This window comes from Arachis hypogaea, chromosome 20 (assembly GCF_003086295.3).
Source record: "Arachis hypogaea cultivar Tifrunner chromosome 20, arahy.Tifrunner.gnm2.J5K5, whole genome shotgun sequence".
Taxonomy (NCBI): Eukaryota; Viridiplantae; Streptophyta; class Magnoliopsida; order Fabales; family Fabaceae; genus Arachis; species Arachis hypogaea.
In genome coordinates this window covers 3,214,024-3,227,514 of record NC_092055.1, presented here as the reverse complement: position 1 = coordinate 3,227,514, position 13,491 = coordinate 3,214,024, and the positions used below count along the sequence as shown (strand labels likewise).

Below are 13,491 nucleotides of genomic sequence, written 5' to 3'. Positions count from 1 at the left end.
CTCAAAGCATTCTTGCCCACAATCAAAATATCATCCACATAAAGCAAAAGAATGATAAAATCATCATCAGAAAATTTTTGCACAAATACACAATGATCTGAAGTTGTCTTACGGTAACCATGCTTTCCCATAACAGATTCAAACTTCTTGTACCACTGTCTTGGAGCTTGCTTCAACCCATAAAGACTCTTCTTAAGCTTGCACACAAAATCTTCCTTTCCTTTAACAAGAAAGCCCTCCGGTTGCTCCATGTAGATCTCCTTATCTAAATCACCATGAAGAAAAGCTGTCTTCACATCCATTTGCTCAATCTCCAAATCAAGAGATGCTGCTAATCCAAGCACAGCACGAATGGATGACATCCTCACAACAGGAGAAAAGATCTCCTCATAATCAACACCTTTTCTCTGGCTAAAACCTCTAACAACCAATCTAGCCTTATACCGAGGCATAGAATTGTGTTCTTCATTCTTGATTCTGAATACCCATTTGTTCTTCAAAACTCGCATACCCTTCGGTAGCTTCACCAACTCATAGGTATCATTCTCAAGCAAGGACTTCATTTCTTCTTGCATAGCTTTAAGCCATTGAGCTTTGCTTTCATCTTCAACAGCCTCTTCAAAGCATTCAGGTTCTCCCCCATCAGTCAACAAAACAAACTCATGTGGAGAATACCTTGACGAAGGCTTTCTCTCTCTTGTAGACCTTCTAAGTGCATTTGCAGGAATTTCTAAAGCTGGTTCTTCATCTTGATCATCATCACCAACTTCATCAAGTATTGGATCAACTGTTCCATCTTCACCTGCACTTGTATCATGCTCATTATTTTGAGCTTCAACTCTACCATCTTCTACCATAGGCATAGAGGGAGTAATATCCAGCTCAGAAAAATCATCACTAGGCTGAACCATTGGCTTCTCCGCATGATCAACATCCTTCAATGTTTGGTCTTCAACAAAGACAACATCTCTACTTCGAATCACCTTCTTGTTAACAGGATCATAAAACCTGTAACCAAACTCATCCATGCCATAGCCAATAAAAATACACTGCCTAGTCTTTACATCAAGTTTAGATCTCTCATCTTTAGGAATATGAACAAAAGCTTTACATCCAAAGACTCTTAAATGATCATAAGAAACATCATTACCTGACCATACCTTCTCTGGCACTTCAAATTGCAAGGGAACACATGGTGTCCGGTTCAAGACATGAACAACAGTGCTCAAAGCTTCACCCCAAAAGGATTTTGCCAATCCAGATTGTGACAACAAGCACCTAACTCTTTCAACCAGTGTTCTATTCATCCTTTCAGCCAAGCCATTCAACTGAGGAGTCTTTGGAGGAGTCTTCTGATGTCTTATACCATGCTCTTTACAATAAGCATCAAATGGACCTGAGTACTCACCACCATTGTCAGTACGAATGCATTTCAACTTCTTCCCAGTTTCTCTTTCAACAGAAGCTTGAAATTGCTTGAACACATTCAAAACTTGATCTTTGGTCTTCAAAGTGTAAACCCATAATTTTCTAGAATAATCATCAATAAAGGTTACAAAATAGATAGACCCTCCAAGTGTTCTTGTCTTCATCGGCCCACATACATCAGAATGCACCAAGTCAAGTATCTCCGGCTTCCTTGAAGGTGGATGGCTCTTAAAAGAGACCCTGTTTTGTTTTCCAGCAAAACAATGATTGCACTTTTGCAAAGCAACCTTACAACCAGATAAAAGATTCCTCTTGGATAACATATTCATGCCTTTCTCACTCATATGACATAATCTCTTATGCCATAAATCAGTTTCATCAACAAACTCAGCAGCATTAACAACATCTTTCACAATCTTTGCTTGAGTTAAATAAAGAGTAGAGTGTCTTGTACCTCTAGCAACAACCATGGAACCCTTGGTGAGCTTCCAGCTATCACGAGAAAATGAGCTATCCAAGTCTTCATCACACAACTTACCAACAGAAAGTAAGTTCAACCGAATATCTGGAACATGCTTCACACGCTTCAAAGTCAACTTGGTACCGTTGGAGGTTTCCAAGCAAACCTGTCCAACACCGGCACATTTTGCAATACCTTGATGAGCCATTTTCACATCACCAAAATCACCAGGAGTATAGGACGTAAACAAATCCCTCCTAGATGTAACATGAATAGAAGCACCGCTATCAATCACCCAACTAGTGCTATTATCAACAAGGTTAACAGATTCAAACTCCTCAACAACAAGAAAATCATCATGAGTTACATTAACCTTGTCTTCCTTGTTACCATCATCTTTATTTGTGCTCTTGTCTTTACTTGCCTTGGCTTTCTCCTTCTTTAGCTGCCAACAAAATCTCTTCACATGTCCCTTTTGACCACAATGATGACACTCAATATTCTTATACTTTTCTCGAGACTTGCTTCTGCTTTGATCTCTACCTTTAGGACCTCGACTTTTGCTTCTCCCCCTAGACTCAGAAACAAGAACATCTGAATGTGTAGTCGATGTACCTTGTGACTTTCTTCTCATCTCTTCATTCAAAACACTACTCTTGGCAAGATCCATAGAGATTACACCATCAGGAGCAGAATTGGACAATGACATTCTGAGAATTTCCCACGAGTCTGGTAAGGAGCCAAGAAGTAACAATCCTTGAACCTCTTCATCAAACTTGATGCCCATGGAAGATAACTGATTCATAATTCCTTGGAAATTATTCAAGTGATCTGTCATTGATGTCCCATCTGTATACTTCAAAGCCAACAACTGCTTGATCAAAAACATCTTGTTATTCCCAGTTTTTCGAGCATACAACTGTTCAAGTTTAATCCAAAGAGTCCGAGCATGTGTCTCTCCAATAATATGGTTCAACACATTATCGTCAACCCACTGCCTAATATATCCACAGACTTGTCTATGCAACAAAGTCCAATCATCATCAGATTTATCATTAGGCTTCTCTGTACCAAAAACTGGTTGATGAAAATTCTTGACATAAAGCAAATCTTCCATTTTTGACTTCCACAAATCATAATTAGGACCATTAAGAGTGATCATCCTACTAGTATTAGTATTAGCTTCCATTGTTCACAGAATCACAAGCCCAGAAAAATACCAACAAGCTCTGATGCCAGTATGAAAGAGCCTAGCAGCGGAAACGACACAAATGTCCAACACAAAAACAATATGGAAGCACTCACAACATAATATGGCAGCAACTATAACAAGCAAATATAGCAAGTAAAGCAATAATAAGAACACACCGAGATTTTAACGTGGAAAACCCCCTCAAGGTGAGAGGTAAAAACCACGAGTCGTCCAGACCAATGAAATAGCTCCACTATAATCAAATGAGGTACAAGAGAGTCTCAAACAAAGCACAAAAATGTGCATATAACCAGCCAAAACATCAAAGCACCAAAGCTCACAAATAATAGGCAAGAAGATGAAATATACCCAAAAAACAGAGCTGATATCGAAGCCAATTTCTCCCTCTGCAGACCTCCAATTAAAATCTTCACCGTTCAGAATGAAGAACAAGATGTGAAGAATCTACAGTCCAAATTTCACGTCGATCCAACGGTGAAAGAATGAGAAACTGCCGTTCCAAAATTGCTGCTCTGTGTAAAACCGGGAAACCTAATTTCTCTCTTGCGAAACCAATTTCTCCTACTGCAAACCTCCAATCAACATCTTCACCGATCAGAATGAAGAACAAGATGATAAGAACACGCAGTTTAAATTTCAAGCCGATCCAACGGTGAACAACTGAGAAACTGCCATTTGAAATTTACTGCTTTGGGCAAAAATGGGAATTCTGTTTTTCCCTCTTCTCTCTCACTTGGTGGCTATTCTCTCTCTCTCAAAAAACCTCAAAAAACTAAATTAGGGTTGTGACACTAGGGTGAAAGAATACACCCCCAAAATGTTGGGCTTGGGCCTCACAAAGGAGAGAAAAACCCAACAGATATGCATATATTGGGGAAGATGTATGCACCGTATACTCCATCACCTTCCTTGGAACTCCCAAGAGAGCTTCTCTATCAGTGTTTCACACTTTTCTTTTTCTTCTCAAATCATTATAACACCCATTTTACGACTAAATTCTCATTTTAGTCTTTGAAATTCACCTAATTATCCATTTTGGTACTCGAAATTTAAAATCACTTATATTGATCCTTTAGATTTAAGTTCAGGTACCAATGTAATCTTTCGATTTTTTTTGGCGATATCTAAGCAAACGAAGTGTTGAGATGACACTCTCGTTACCACGCTGGATGATGAGTAAACAACGTGGTTTATTATTGGTATCCAAACAAATTAGAAACATGTCCAAATAGACAACACTAGTAGTGGAGCCTTAAAAGTCTGACTTATTTAAAAGAGTTGTCTATTTGAACGATGTTTCTGACTTGTTTGGGCGTCAAAGATAAACTACGTCGTTTACTTATCATCCAACATGGCAGGGAGGGTGCCATCTCAACACTCCGTTTGTCTAGTCTTCGTCGGAAAGAGTCGAGAGACCACATTGGTGCACAGACTTGAATATGAAAGATCAGTATAGGTAATTTTGAATTTCGAAGACCAATATGAATAATCGCGTGAATCTCAAACATCAAAATGAGAATTTAAAACCCATTTCACTGATCATTACAAAAGCAAATAGATTCAATTGGGACATATACAAATAGTAAAATGTTTATGTTAATTAATTTGGGCTCTTGATAGAAAATTCGCTTACAATTGTCTTCCTATAAAGATAATAGTTAAAAATTATTAAATAATAATTTAATTAAATATGTTAAATCACTTAATAGTTATATCAGCTTTAATAACTATAAACTTTAATAACTATAGGCGTAAGTTTTCATCTTGTTCCATATGTCAATTGTCCTTCTTTAAGTTGTGATTCTTTCCTTTTATAAGTGATCATCACACAAGAAGGAACTGAAGAAGCTAACCCAAGTTTCAAGCAATCCCCTTTAGCTTTTAAATGGAATGAAGATCCTTTTATTCACATCCAAGTTATTTCATCCACTTTAATTTATTCTCCTCTTCTTCTTATCTCTTGCATGCATTGTGTTATTATATATATAAACACACTCATCATCATCATTCAGATTGAACTCAAACACCATTATTATATAGTAGATTCACCTATTAATAATGCCTTCATCAGAATCTGCAGCTAAGCCACCAAACCAATCTTCTCTTGACAGAGAAATCAGGGAGATGGTATCTGCCATCACTAACCGTGTAACTGATTTCCAAAAATCAGGTTCAACCCACCACCACCATTCTGCCACCCACGACGACGACGACCACGGCGTCAGAATCATCACGCTCGCCGGAACCAACGACGGAGCCACCCTCAAAGGTGAGTTGGACGAAAAGTCACCCGGAAAAGCTGCTTCTTCTCATCATCAACATCATCGTGATCATGGTGTTGAAGCAGAGCCACTGAGCACTTATGTCAACAGCAACTTCCAAGCCATCAACAACTCTATGATGCTTGGCGGTAGCTTCCATGCAAATGATCCTGGTGTGCATTTGGATATCTCAGATTTCACTGACCCTATTCCTCATCATAATAATAAGCATGGCAAGAAGGGCAAGAAGAAAGAGAAAGAAGGTTCCAAGAGTGACCTTCATTCTGAATGAGGCTATACTTTAACTATGCTATTTATATTTGATGGCGTGTCAAACAATAAATATGCAATTTATCTACATATGAGTGTCTATGTATCATGTTTGCTTCACTAACCATGCATGTAATGCTAAGCTAGTATGGTTTTTTTTTGGGTGTGTTCGTTCTTTGTTGAATCTTATATTTTATGAATAAAAAATCAATCAATTATATGGGAAAAGCTTCAATTAGAGGGCAACTAAGTAGACAACTAGTCTTAAGTAAATGTCAAGTCATGAATGATTGGACGTAGGTGGCTTTTTAAATTCACAGTCAAATTCCAGGGCTCAACGCTGGACAGGCGGTGGAAACTATTAAGTTGGAGTATGATAGCGGCAGAGGAAATTTTTGGTGGAGTGGTGAAATGCGTAGAGATCGGAAAAAACACCAACAGCAAAAGTATTCTATTGGACCGATATTGACACTGAGAGATGAAAGCTAGGAGAGCGAATGAGATTAGATACCTCAGTAGTCCTAACCGTAAACTATGGATACTATGCACATACTCTTTACGTGTACACTAAAATCAATCACCAAAATCAATTATTAGTATAAAATAATGTTAGAATACAAAATACACATTAAAAATGAACTAAACAACACATATATTTATAATGGCTGATTTTAATGACTAATCTTAGTGTACAAATAGTACTTTTGTAATTAATCACATGTCAAAAATGTTTTAAGATGGCTCTTATCTATTACTCAAAATTGGAGAAAGGAATTTTGGTTTGTGAATCAATTCTTTTAGTATTGCCATGAAGACTAATCACAAACTAGACAAATACAAAAACACAATAAAAGAACCTAAAAATTTTAACTAAGGCAAATTAAAACAACAATCATGAATAACAATTAAGCAAAAAAGATTATTTGGTCCCAATTAGGATGATGCATGGTTGACTATTTGGTGCAATGAATGTGTTAGAAAGAAGAGACAAAACTGGAGGAAGGATTTGTGTATATTCAAGTTGTCTGAATGATACAATATAGAAGGGTATTTATAGGGGCTAAGAGAATCGTAATAATAAAGACCTAATATTCTATAATAAATATTCAGATATACTAAATAATTCTAATTGATTCTAATTGATCCTAATTATATTCTAACATCCCCCTCAAACTCAAGTGAGTTTGAAACATATTTAAAACAATGAAATAAATAGAAAAAGAACTGCATAAATTGATAAAACGGGTGCAGACAGAACTGCCGGAAGGAAGCGCAGATGGAACTGCCGCTAGTCTGAAGGAAGCGCAGACGGAACTGCCGCTTGTCTGAAGGAAGCGCAGACGAAACTGCCGCTTGTCTGAAGGAAGTGCAGATGGAACTGCCAGAAAGAAACGCATACGGAACTGCCACAAGGAAACACGCATACGGAACTGTCACGGGAGAACGCAGACGGAACTGCCACGGGAGAACGCAGACGGAACTGCCACGGGAGAATGCAGACGGAACTGCCACGGGAGAATGCAGACGGAACTGCCACGGGAGAACGCAGACGGAACTGCCACGGGAGAATGCAGACGGAAGGAGAACGCAGACGGAACTGCCACGAGAGAATACAAACGGAACTGCCAAAAGAGAGCGAAAACTATATGATTTCTTCATGAGAATAGGTAAGCAGCAGATGACAATGGTGTTTGATCATTCAACTCGAAAAAAAAACAGAAGACAGAGAAAATAGGCTAGTCGGTGAGGTGAAAAAGTATCAAAGGAGTGACAAAATAGAAAGATGAATGACATAGAAAAAAAATGCAAAAACTACGGTGATTTCACCGCAAGGAAAACAACATATCCTCTTCAAGGAGGATACCATGGCTCTGATACCATGTTAGAAACAAGAGACAAAACTGGAGGAAGGATTTGTGTATATTCAAGTTGTCTGAATGATACAATATAGAAGGGTATTTATAGGGGCTAAGAGAATCGTAATAATAAAGACCTAATATTCTATAATAAATATTCAGATATACTAAATAATTCTAATTGATTCTAATTGATCCTAATTATATTCTAACAGAATGAATATGCCGGTATTTTTATGGTTACAGCCAAATTTGTTCTAATTGTAATAAATCCAGAGTATCTCCAAATCTTTATAATTTATGCCTGTAATTTTATTGCCTTAAACTCTTCTTTAACAGTTAACTAATCTGACATGTATATTTACTATGGCTATACAAAACTCCTATTTTAAAATTAAAACATTATTAATGTAGAGATGTGATTCTCAGATTGCAGATTATATACGATATATTGTTCCATCTTTCTATATAAGTCATCATAACAATAACTATACATACCATATGTGCTTAACTATGTTCACTATATATATACACATACATGTAAAATCAAAGAAATAGTGATCATCATTCCACTTTATCAGTTGAGACTTAAAGAATATAGTTAAGGCAAGCGATGGGAAAAAAACAAGTAAGGAAATTGAAAGTGCAATTCATTTACATTCTCTATTATCTAAGTATATATTATATTGCATCTTTTAGTTAATTATGTTTTGATGTAAGGAAAATACTAATATTATTTAGCAAATTACAAGATTGAATTGTCATTTATTATTTCTCCGTTTTGTATGCAAAAAAAATTGTCACCAAAACAACGAAAATAATGAAAAAAAAGGGAGGACAATCAGACAAGGCAGTGGTGGTGAAAGCATTCATACATTGTGACGGTTGCTCAGATAAAGTTTCTAGGTGTTTGAGAGGTCTTGAAGGTAATGTTTTGTTTTCATATAAGTCTCTTATCATATATTATAAAAGATAACAATGAATGAAAATGGTATATACAATGATTATATATAGGAGTGGAAAATATTGTGATTGATAGAGAAAATAACAAGGTCACTGTGAAAGGAGAAGTGGTGAAAGATCCTTTGAAGGTTTTGGAAAGACTTAAGAAGAAGTATAGCAAAAATGTGGAGCTACTTTCACCAAAAATAAAGCCAGAGAAACCAAAAAAAGAAGAAAAAAAGGAAAAAGATCAGGTTTGGATCTTTTTTTTTTTTTTTTTTTTTTTGAGTATTTCTTAATGCTCTCTTTTCTTGTTAACTAATTTTATTTCTTTCAACTATTCTGAACAGCCTATAATAAAAACTGTGATGCTTAAGATGTATATATATTGTGATGGCTGTGAAAATGATATCAAGAGAAAAATTGAGAAAATGGAAGGTATAAGTTTCTTTTCTCCTTTTAAATGTGATATTTTAATTTAAATATTTAATACGACTATGGTTACTGTAACCATTTTCTTAGCATCTGGTGTGTGAATATGTGACAGGTGTTGTTTCTGTAGCATTGGACAAGGAAAAGTCACAAGTCACTGTTAAAGGAACAATGGAAAAAGACCAGCTTGTAGCATACGTTAAGAAGCAACTGAAAAAGCATGCATATATTATAAATGTAGACGATAATGAAAAAGAAAATAAAAACAACGAGAAATGCCAAAATCCCGAAATTATATTTAGTTACCCTCCCCAATACTCTGCACAACATACTTATCCCAATCAAACTTTCAGTGATGAAAATCCCTTTGCATGTTCAATCATGTAAAACATTTCAACGACATTTGTAATATATATTTGAAACGAAGAATAATTTTCTTTCAATAATAGAATTCATATCACTCAAGGTAATGTCAATCTTTAATTTGAGTTGGGAGTATTACTCTTTTGCAAGAGAAGTACAATAGGAGATATTCATATTTAATAAGTATATGGGAATGAATATTAGTAAATTGTTTATGATAGCTAGGAAAAATTCTAAAGAAAACATGTTGAAAGAAAAATAAGAAAAAGAATGAGATTATGTTTGTTGCCTTTTGACTTTGATGCCTAAGTAATAGTATTGAATATTAAGTATTCAGATCTTGGAATTCAACGCCCTATGATATCTTTATTCATTACTACGATATATGCTCAATTAATATAATTATTAGTAACTCATGAAACCACCTCTTATCAATCAAACCTGAAGTTTTCAATCCAGTTTGGGAAGACTATAGCTGAGAATTTCTCCATAGACATCACATATTCTTAAATTGCAATATAGATTGCTTTGAAAAGTGTCTATTATCCCGCTATGAGGATTTACAGCATTAGTTTAAAATTATTGACTAAAGTTCATACTATGAGAAAAGTAAACATTCACAGGCGCAAGAGGATAAATGAATGTGGCATACATGTCATGAAGGTGTGGCTTCAGCCCCATCGTGTAGGGCACAACAAATTGTAGCCTTATGATGACCTTGGTAAACCCTAATATCTTCACCACTTGACATATTCCAAAGCCTAGCAGTTGTGTCAGAGGAAGCTGCAATGACAATATGTATTGGCTTAGCGATACTTTGATAAATTGAGTAAATTACAGACTTCCAATATGGTTAAGTAATGTTATAAGATAGGCACCATTAAACCCGATAAACCCTCCTCAAGTTTGGGACACATTAAACCCGATAAACCCCCCTATATTTTAAAATATGATTTAGTTTGTACCTGTTATAAGGTAGGCACCATCTACAGAGAAGACACAATCCCACACCCAGCGCTGATGACCTGGGAAATGAAGGCAAACTTACTTAGGGAAAATGATGTTTTGACTTTTGAGGAAAGTAGTAGGAAGTGAGAAATCAATAGATTTGTCAAAGAACTTCATGCATTACCAACTAATGTTTTCTCCAACGTAAAACCTTAACATTCCATATTTTAACAGTATGATCAGAAGATGCAGTTGCCAAATACCTACAAAGATATATGAAGCATCTTACATAAGAAGAAACTAGTGTGGACCCCGCGCGATGCGCGGGATGTGTATCTAATCTAATCTATCTTATTATATTATTATATGGTACATTTATAAAATGGATAAAATATATTGAAATTACACTTGAATATTTTGTAATGCATTCGAATTTTAATATCGATAAAAATATTTTTAAATAATTAAAAAATACAATAAAAATGATTAAAAATAATATTATTTATTTATAAGTGATAAATAATTTTGTATTTAACGAATTATTTATACATTTGATCTAAAATTTTATAAAAAATATTTAGATAACTTTTAAAATATACATATATAAAATGGGATAAAATTTTGATGATCAGTTATAAATGTTGAATATACACAGATAATTCTTATACAGGGGGCTTGTTTAAAAACTCAACAAGGTCCCAAGAAAATAAAAAAAGGAAAAATTGAAACCTGTGAGGTTCAGAGAATTCCGGTGATAAAAGACACTTGAGAATGTAATAGCCCTTGTGTGCTTGCAGCTTATGAAGAGGCTCAAAGTTTGTCATTGTCTGCAAAAATGCACAATCGATCAAGACAGATAACCAAAGTTTGATATGAGGGTATTATATTGCAAATAATTTATGAAGGTGAAACCTGAGTTCCTCGCAAGAGGCGCCACACATAACAAGTTCCATTATTATTTGCTGCAACTACCAAGCTCCCATCCCACATTACTGTCAAAGAGCGAACAGCTGTATCCACCTCTGGCACCTACATTTCCTCCAATATTGAAATGATATTTAAGCCGCTTGTTTTTTTATTATTATTTTTAAATCTAAGGGTGAGAGAAAGACCAAAAGAGAGAGGATATAATGCAATGTGCCAAGTCTAAAGACGGTCAATCAAATCATTAAAGGATTGTGCAATGACTTCTCTGAAGCGAATGACTAACAACAAGGCTCACTCAGTACCATGACCACTCATGCAAATTGAGTGTATATTAGGCTGCAGATGGGAGATTAAAGAGATGGAACATATAACATGTTTCGAAGCTTTATGCTAGAGTTACTATGGCAAGGCTACATTTTTTCACCCTCAGATAGCAAGCACTTAAAATCTTGATTCTGCAGTCATATGACATATACAAAAGAAGAGTTTATAACTCATACCAATTCACAACTGCATGAATTTGCTGTCAAATCCCAAACACGAATATTGCCATTTTGATCACCGGATATTAGTTCAGTCTGTTGGATCAAACATACAAAATTCATGAGATCCACAGAGGAAGAACATAAAGAATACAGATTGATGTATCGGTGCCACATGATTTAATTGGAACATAATGAAACATAAAAATCTGCTTGATAGTTGATATTGAGTCAAGAAATCAGAAATCAGATCTGAAACTCAGTCAATAAACTACTAGTAAAATAAAATGCATATAGTGCCAAGTAGCTAAACAAATTAAAACAAAAGATTGCTAGACCTATTCAGCCCTAGTTATTATAATGACATGATTCACTAAAGCACTTATTGTTATTGGTCCCTATCTCTCTCTTCTAACTTGTTCATACTAGTTTAAATTTTTAATTATTGATATAATCATTAGATAGAAATAAATTAATAAAACCACAGAAAAACAAAGGAACATACCTGATTTGGGTGCAATACTACAGTGTTTACAGCTGCACGGCTTTCATATTCCCTTTGACAACCCGGTGCCCTGCATAGGTCATCAAATAAAAATAAGCACATACTAATTAATGGAAGAAATTCAAGGGTGTAAATCATACAACATTATTATGCATTATGATATCTACTTCACCTCAAATCCCAGATCTTGACTGTGCCATCCTCTGAACCAGAATACATCCAATTACCATCACATTGGAACCCAACTGCCATTACATTATTGGTATGCGAATCATAGCTCATCACCTGCGACACAATCAGGGAGATTACTATTTGTAACCATATATGAGATGAAACTTCTGAAGTAAGTTTATCAGTAGAAAAGACAAACCGGTTGAGGGCTATTTGAATTAACATCAAACAGTCGAATGTGAGGATTACCAGCTGCAGCCAGGTATCGCTTATCCGGCGTTATCTCCATCCTGTTTACTTGCTACACAGCATTATGCATGGAAAAATCACATTAGAAAATCAGTCTTCTTGACAAAGTAACACAACTGCCGTCTGCCAACGGCAAATGCACAATAAAACACTGAAAAAGCTCAGCTATGCATGTTCTGATCTCCTTTTTCTTTTGGATCCCCTTCAAGATTCATAGATTTGATTACAAATCATGTGCTTGAATTCATTAAGCTATGACTTCCAGTATTTTCATAACGAAAATTAAAAGAGGGAAAGTATGAGAAGGAACCGAATCAGGATATTGAATGGTGCGGTAACAGCGGCCACTCTTGGCCTCCCAGAAACGAATGGTGTGATCATAACTCGCAGTGGCAAGAATCACCGTCGGCTGGCTCATCCTTGCAACATTTACCTGATCATCAAAATCAAAACGAAACACAGTTCATAATAAAATCTCTTAAACGGAACAACTAAGCTAAAATGAACTAGAAACACTACGCTACTACGATCTATCTTTCGAATCTGAGTAATATAATAACACTACAAAGCAAGTAAGATGTGCCGGAGAACCACTTAGTGGTAGAGACTGTTACCGAGGATATTGAATGAGGATGGCGACGATGTTCGCGGCGGTTGAAGCGGCAGCACGCGACAGCGATGTGCTATAAGGTTGTGGTGGTCGGCTAGGAGCTTGGCAAACCGCTGATGCTGCCGTCGTAGTGGAAGGTGGCGGAAAGTGAAAAAGGGGGACACAAATGGAAGCAGTGGAGGCACTCAGGAAGCGACAGCCGGCACGCCGTTGACGGCCATGGCAGCGGCGCGTTGGAGCTGAGAGAAGAGAAAGCGCGAACACGAAGAGGAGGATGCAGAATCAGAGGGCTTTCAACTCTGAACCGGTCTGATTGGGTAAGCCCAAACCGGTCCATAATCATTAGGCAACCCAGACCCAGGAATAGTGGGTCA

At 36.2% G+C, this 13,491-nt stretch overlaps 2 protein-coding genes and 1 pseudogene across 2 annotated transcripts; 2 read left to right on the top strand and 1 right to left on the bottom strand.

Annotated features, from left to right (window-relative positions):
* The first annotated feature begins 4,867 nt into the window (after window positions 1-4,867).
* LOC112784924 (uncharacterized) lies at window positions 4,868-5,860 on the top strand. The gene has a single exon (XM_025828291.3). It carries the CDS (start codon window positions 5,160-5,162, stop codon window positions 5,652-5,654), a length of 495 nt encoding a protein of 164 aa, XP_025684076.1. The 5' UTR covers window positions 4,868-5,159; the 3' UTR covers window positions 5,655-5,860.
* A 2,448-nt stretch (window positions 5,861-8,308) lies between these two features.
* LOC140182767 (heavy metal-associated isoprenylated plant protein 8-like) lies at window positions 8,309-9,249 on the top strand. Its single transcript, XM_072230138.1, has 4 exons — window positions 8,309-8,414; window positions 8,503-8,579; window positions 8,781-8,868; window positions 8,978-9,249. Exons 1-4 carry the CDS (start codon window positions 8,309-8,311, stop codon window positions 9,247-9,249), a joined length of 543 nt encoding a protein of 180 aa, XP_072086239.1.
* A 477-nt stretch (window positions 9,250-9,726) lies between these two features.
* LOC112783796 (target of rapamycin complex subunit LST8-1-like) lies at window positions 9,727-13,432 on the bottom strand (annotated as a pseudogene).
* Window positions 13,433-13,491: the final 59 nt, after the last annotated feature.

What these genes read in the sequence shown, in the direction of transcription:
- LOC140182767 (XM_072230138.1), top strand. Translation starts at nt 8,309, where the DNA reads ATGAAAAAAAAGGGAGGACAATCAGACAAGGCAGTGGTGGTGAAAGCA. An exon ending in GTGTTTGAGAGGTCTTGAAG is followed by an intron (nt 8,415 to 8,502) that starts GTAATGTTTTGT and finishes GATTATATATAG; the next exon opens with GAGTGGAAAATATTGTGATT. An exon ending in TGGTGAAAGATCCTTTGAAG is followed by an intron (nt 8,580 to 8,780) that starts GTTTTGGAAAGA and finishes TATTCTGAACAG; the next exon opens with CCTATAATAAAAACTGTGAT.
- LOC112784924 (XM_025828291.3), top strand. Translation starts at nt 5,160, where the DNA reads ATGCCTTCATCAGAATCTGCAGCTAAGCCACCAAACCAATCTTCTCTT.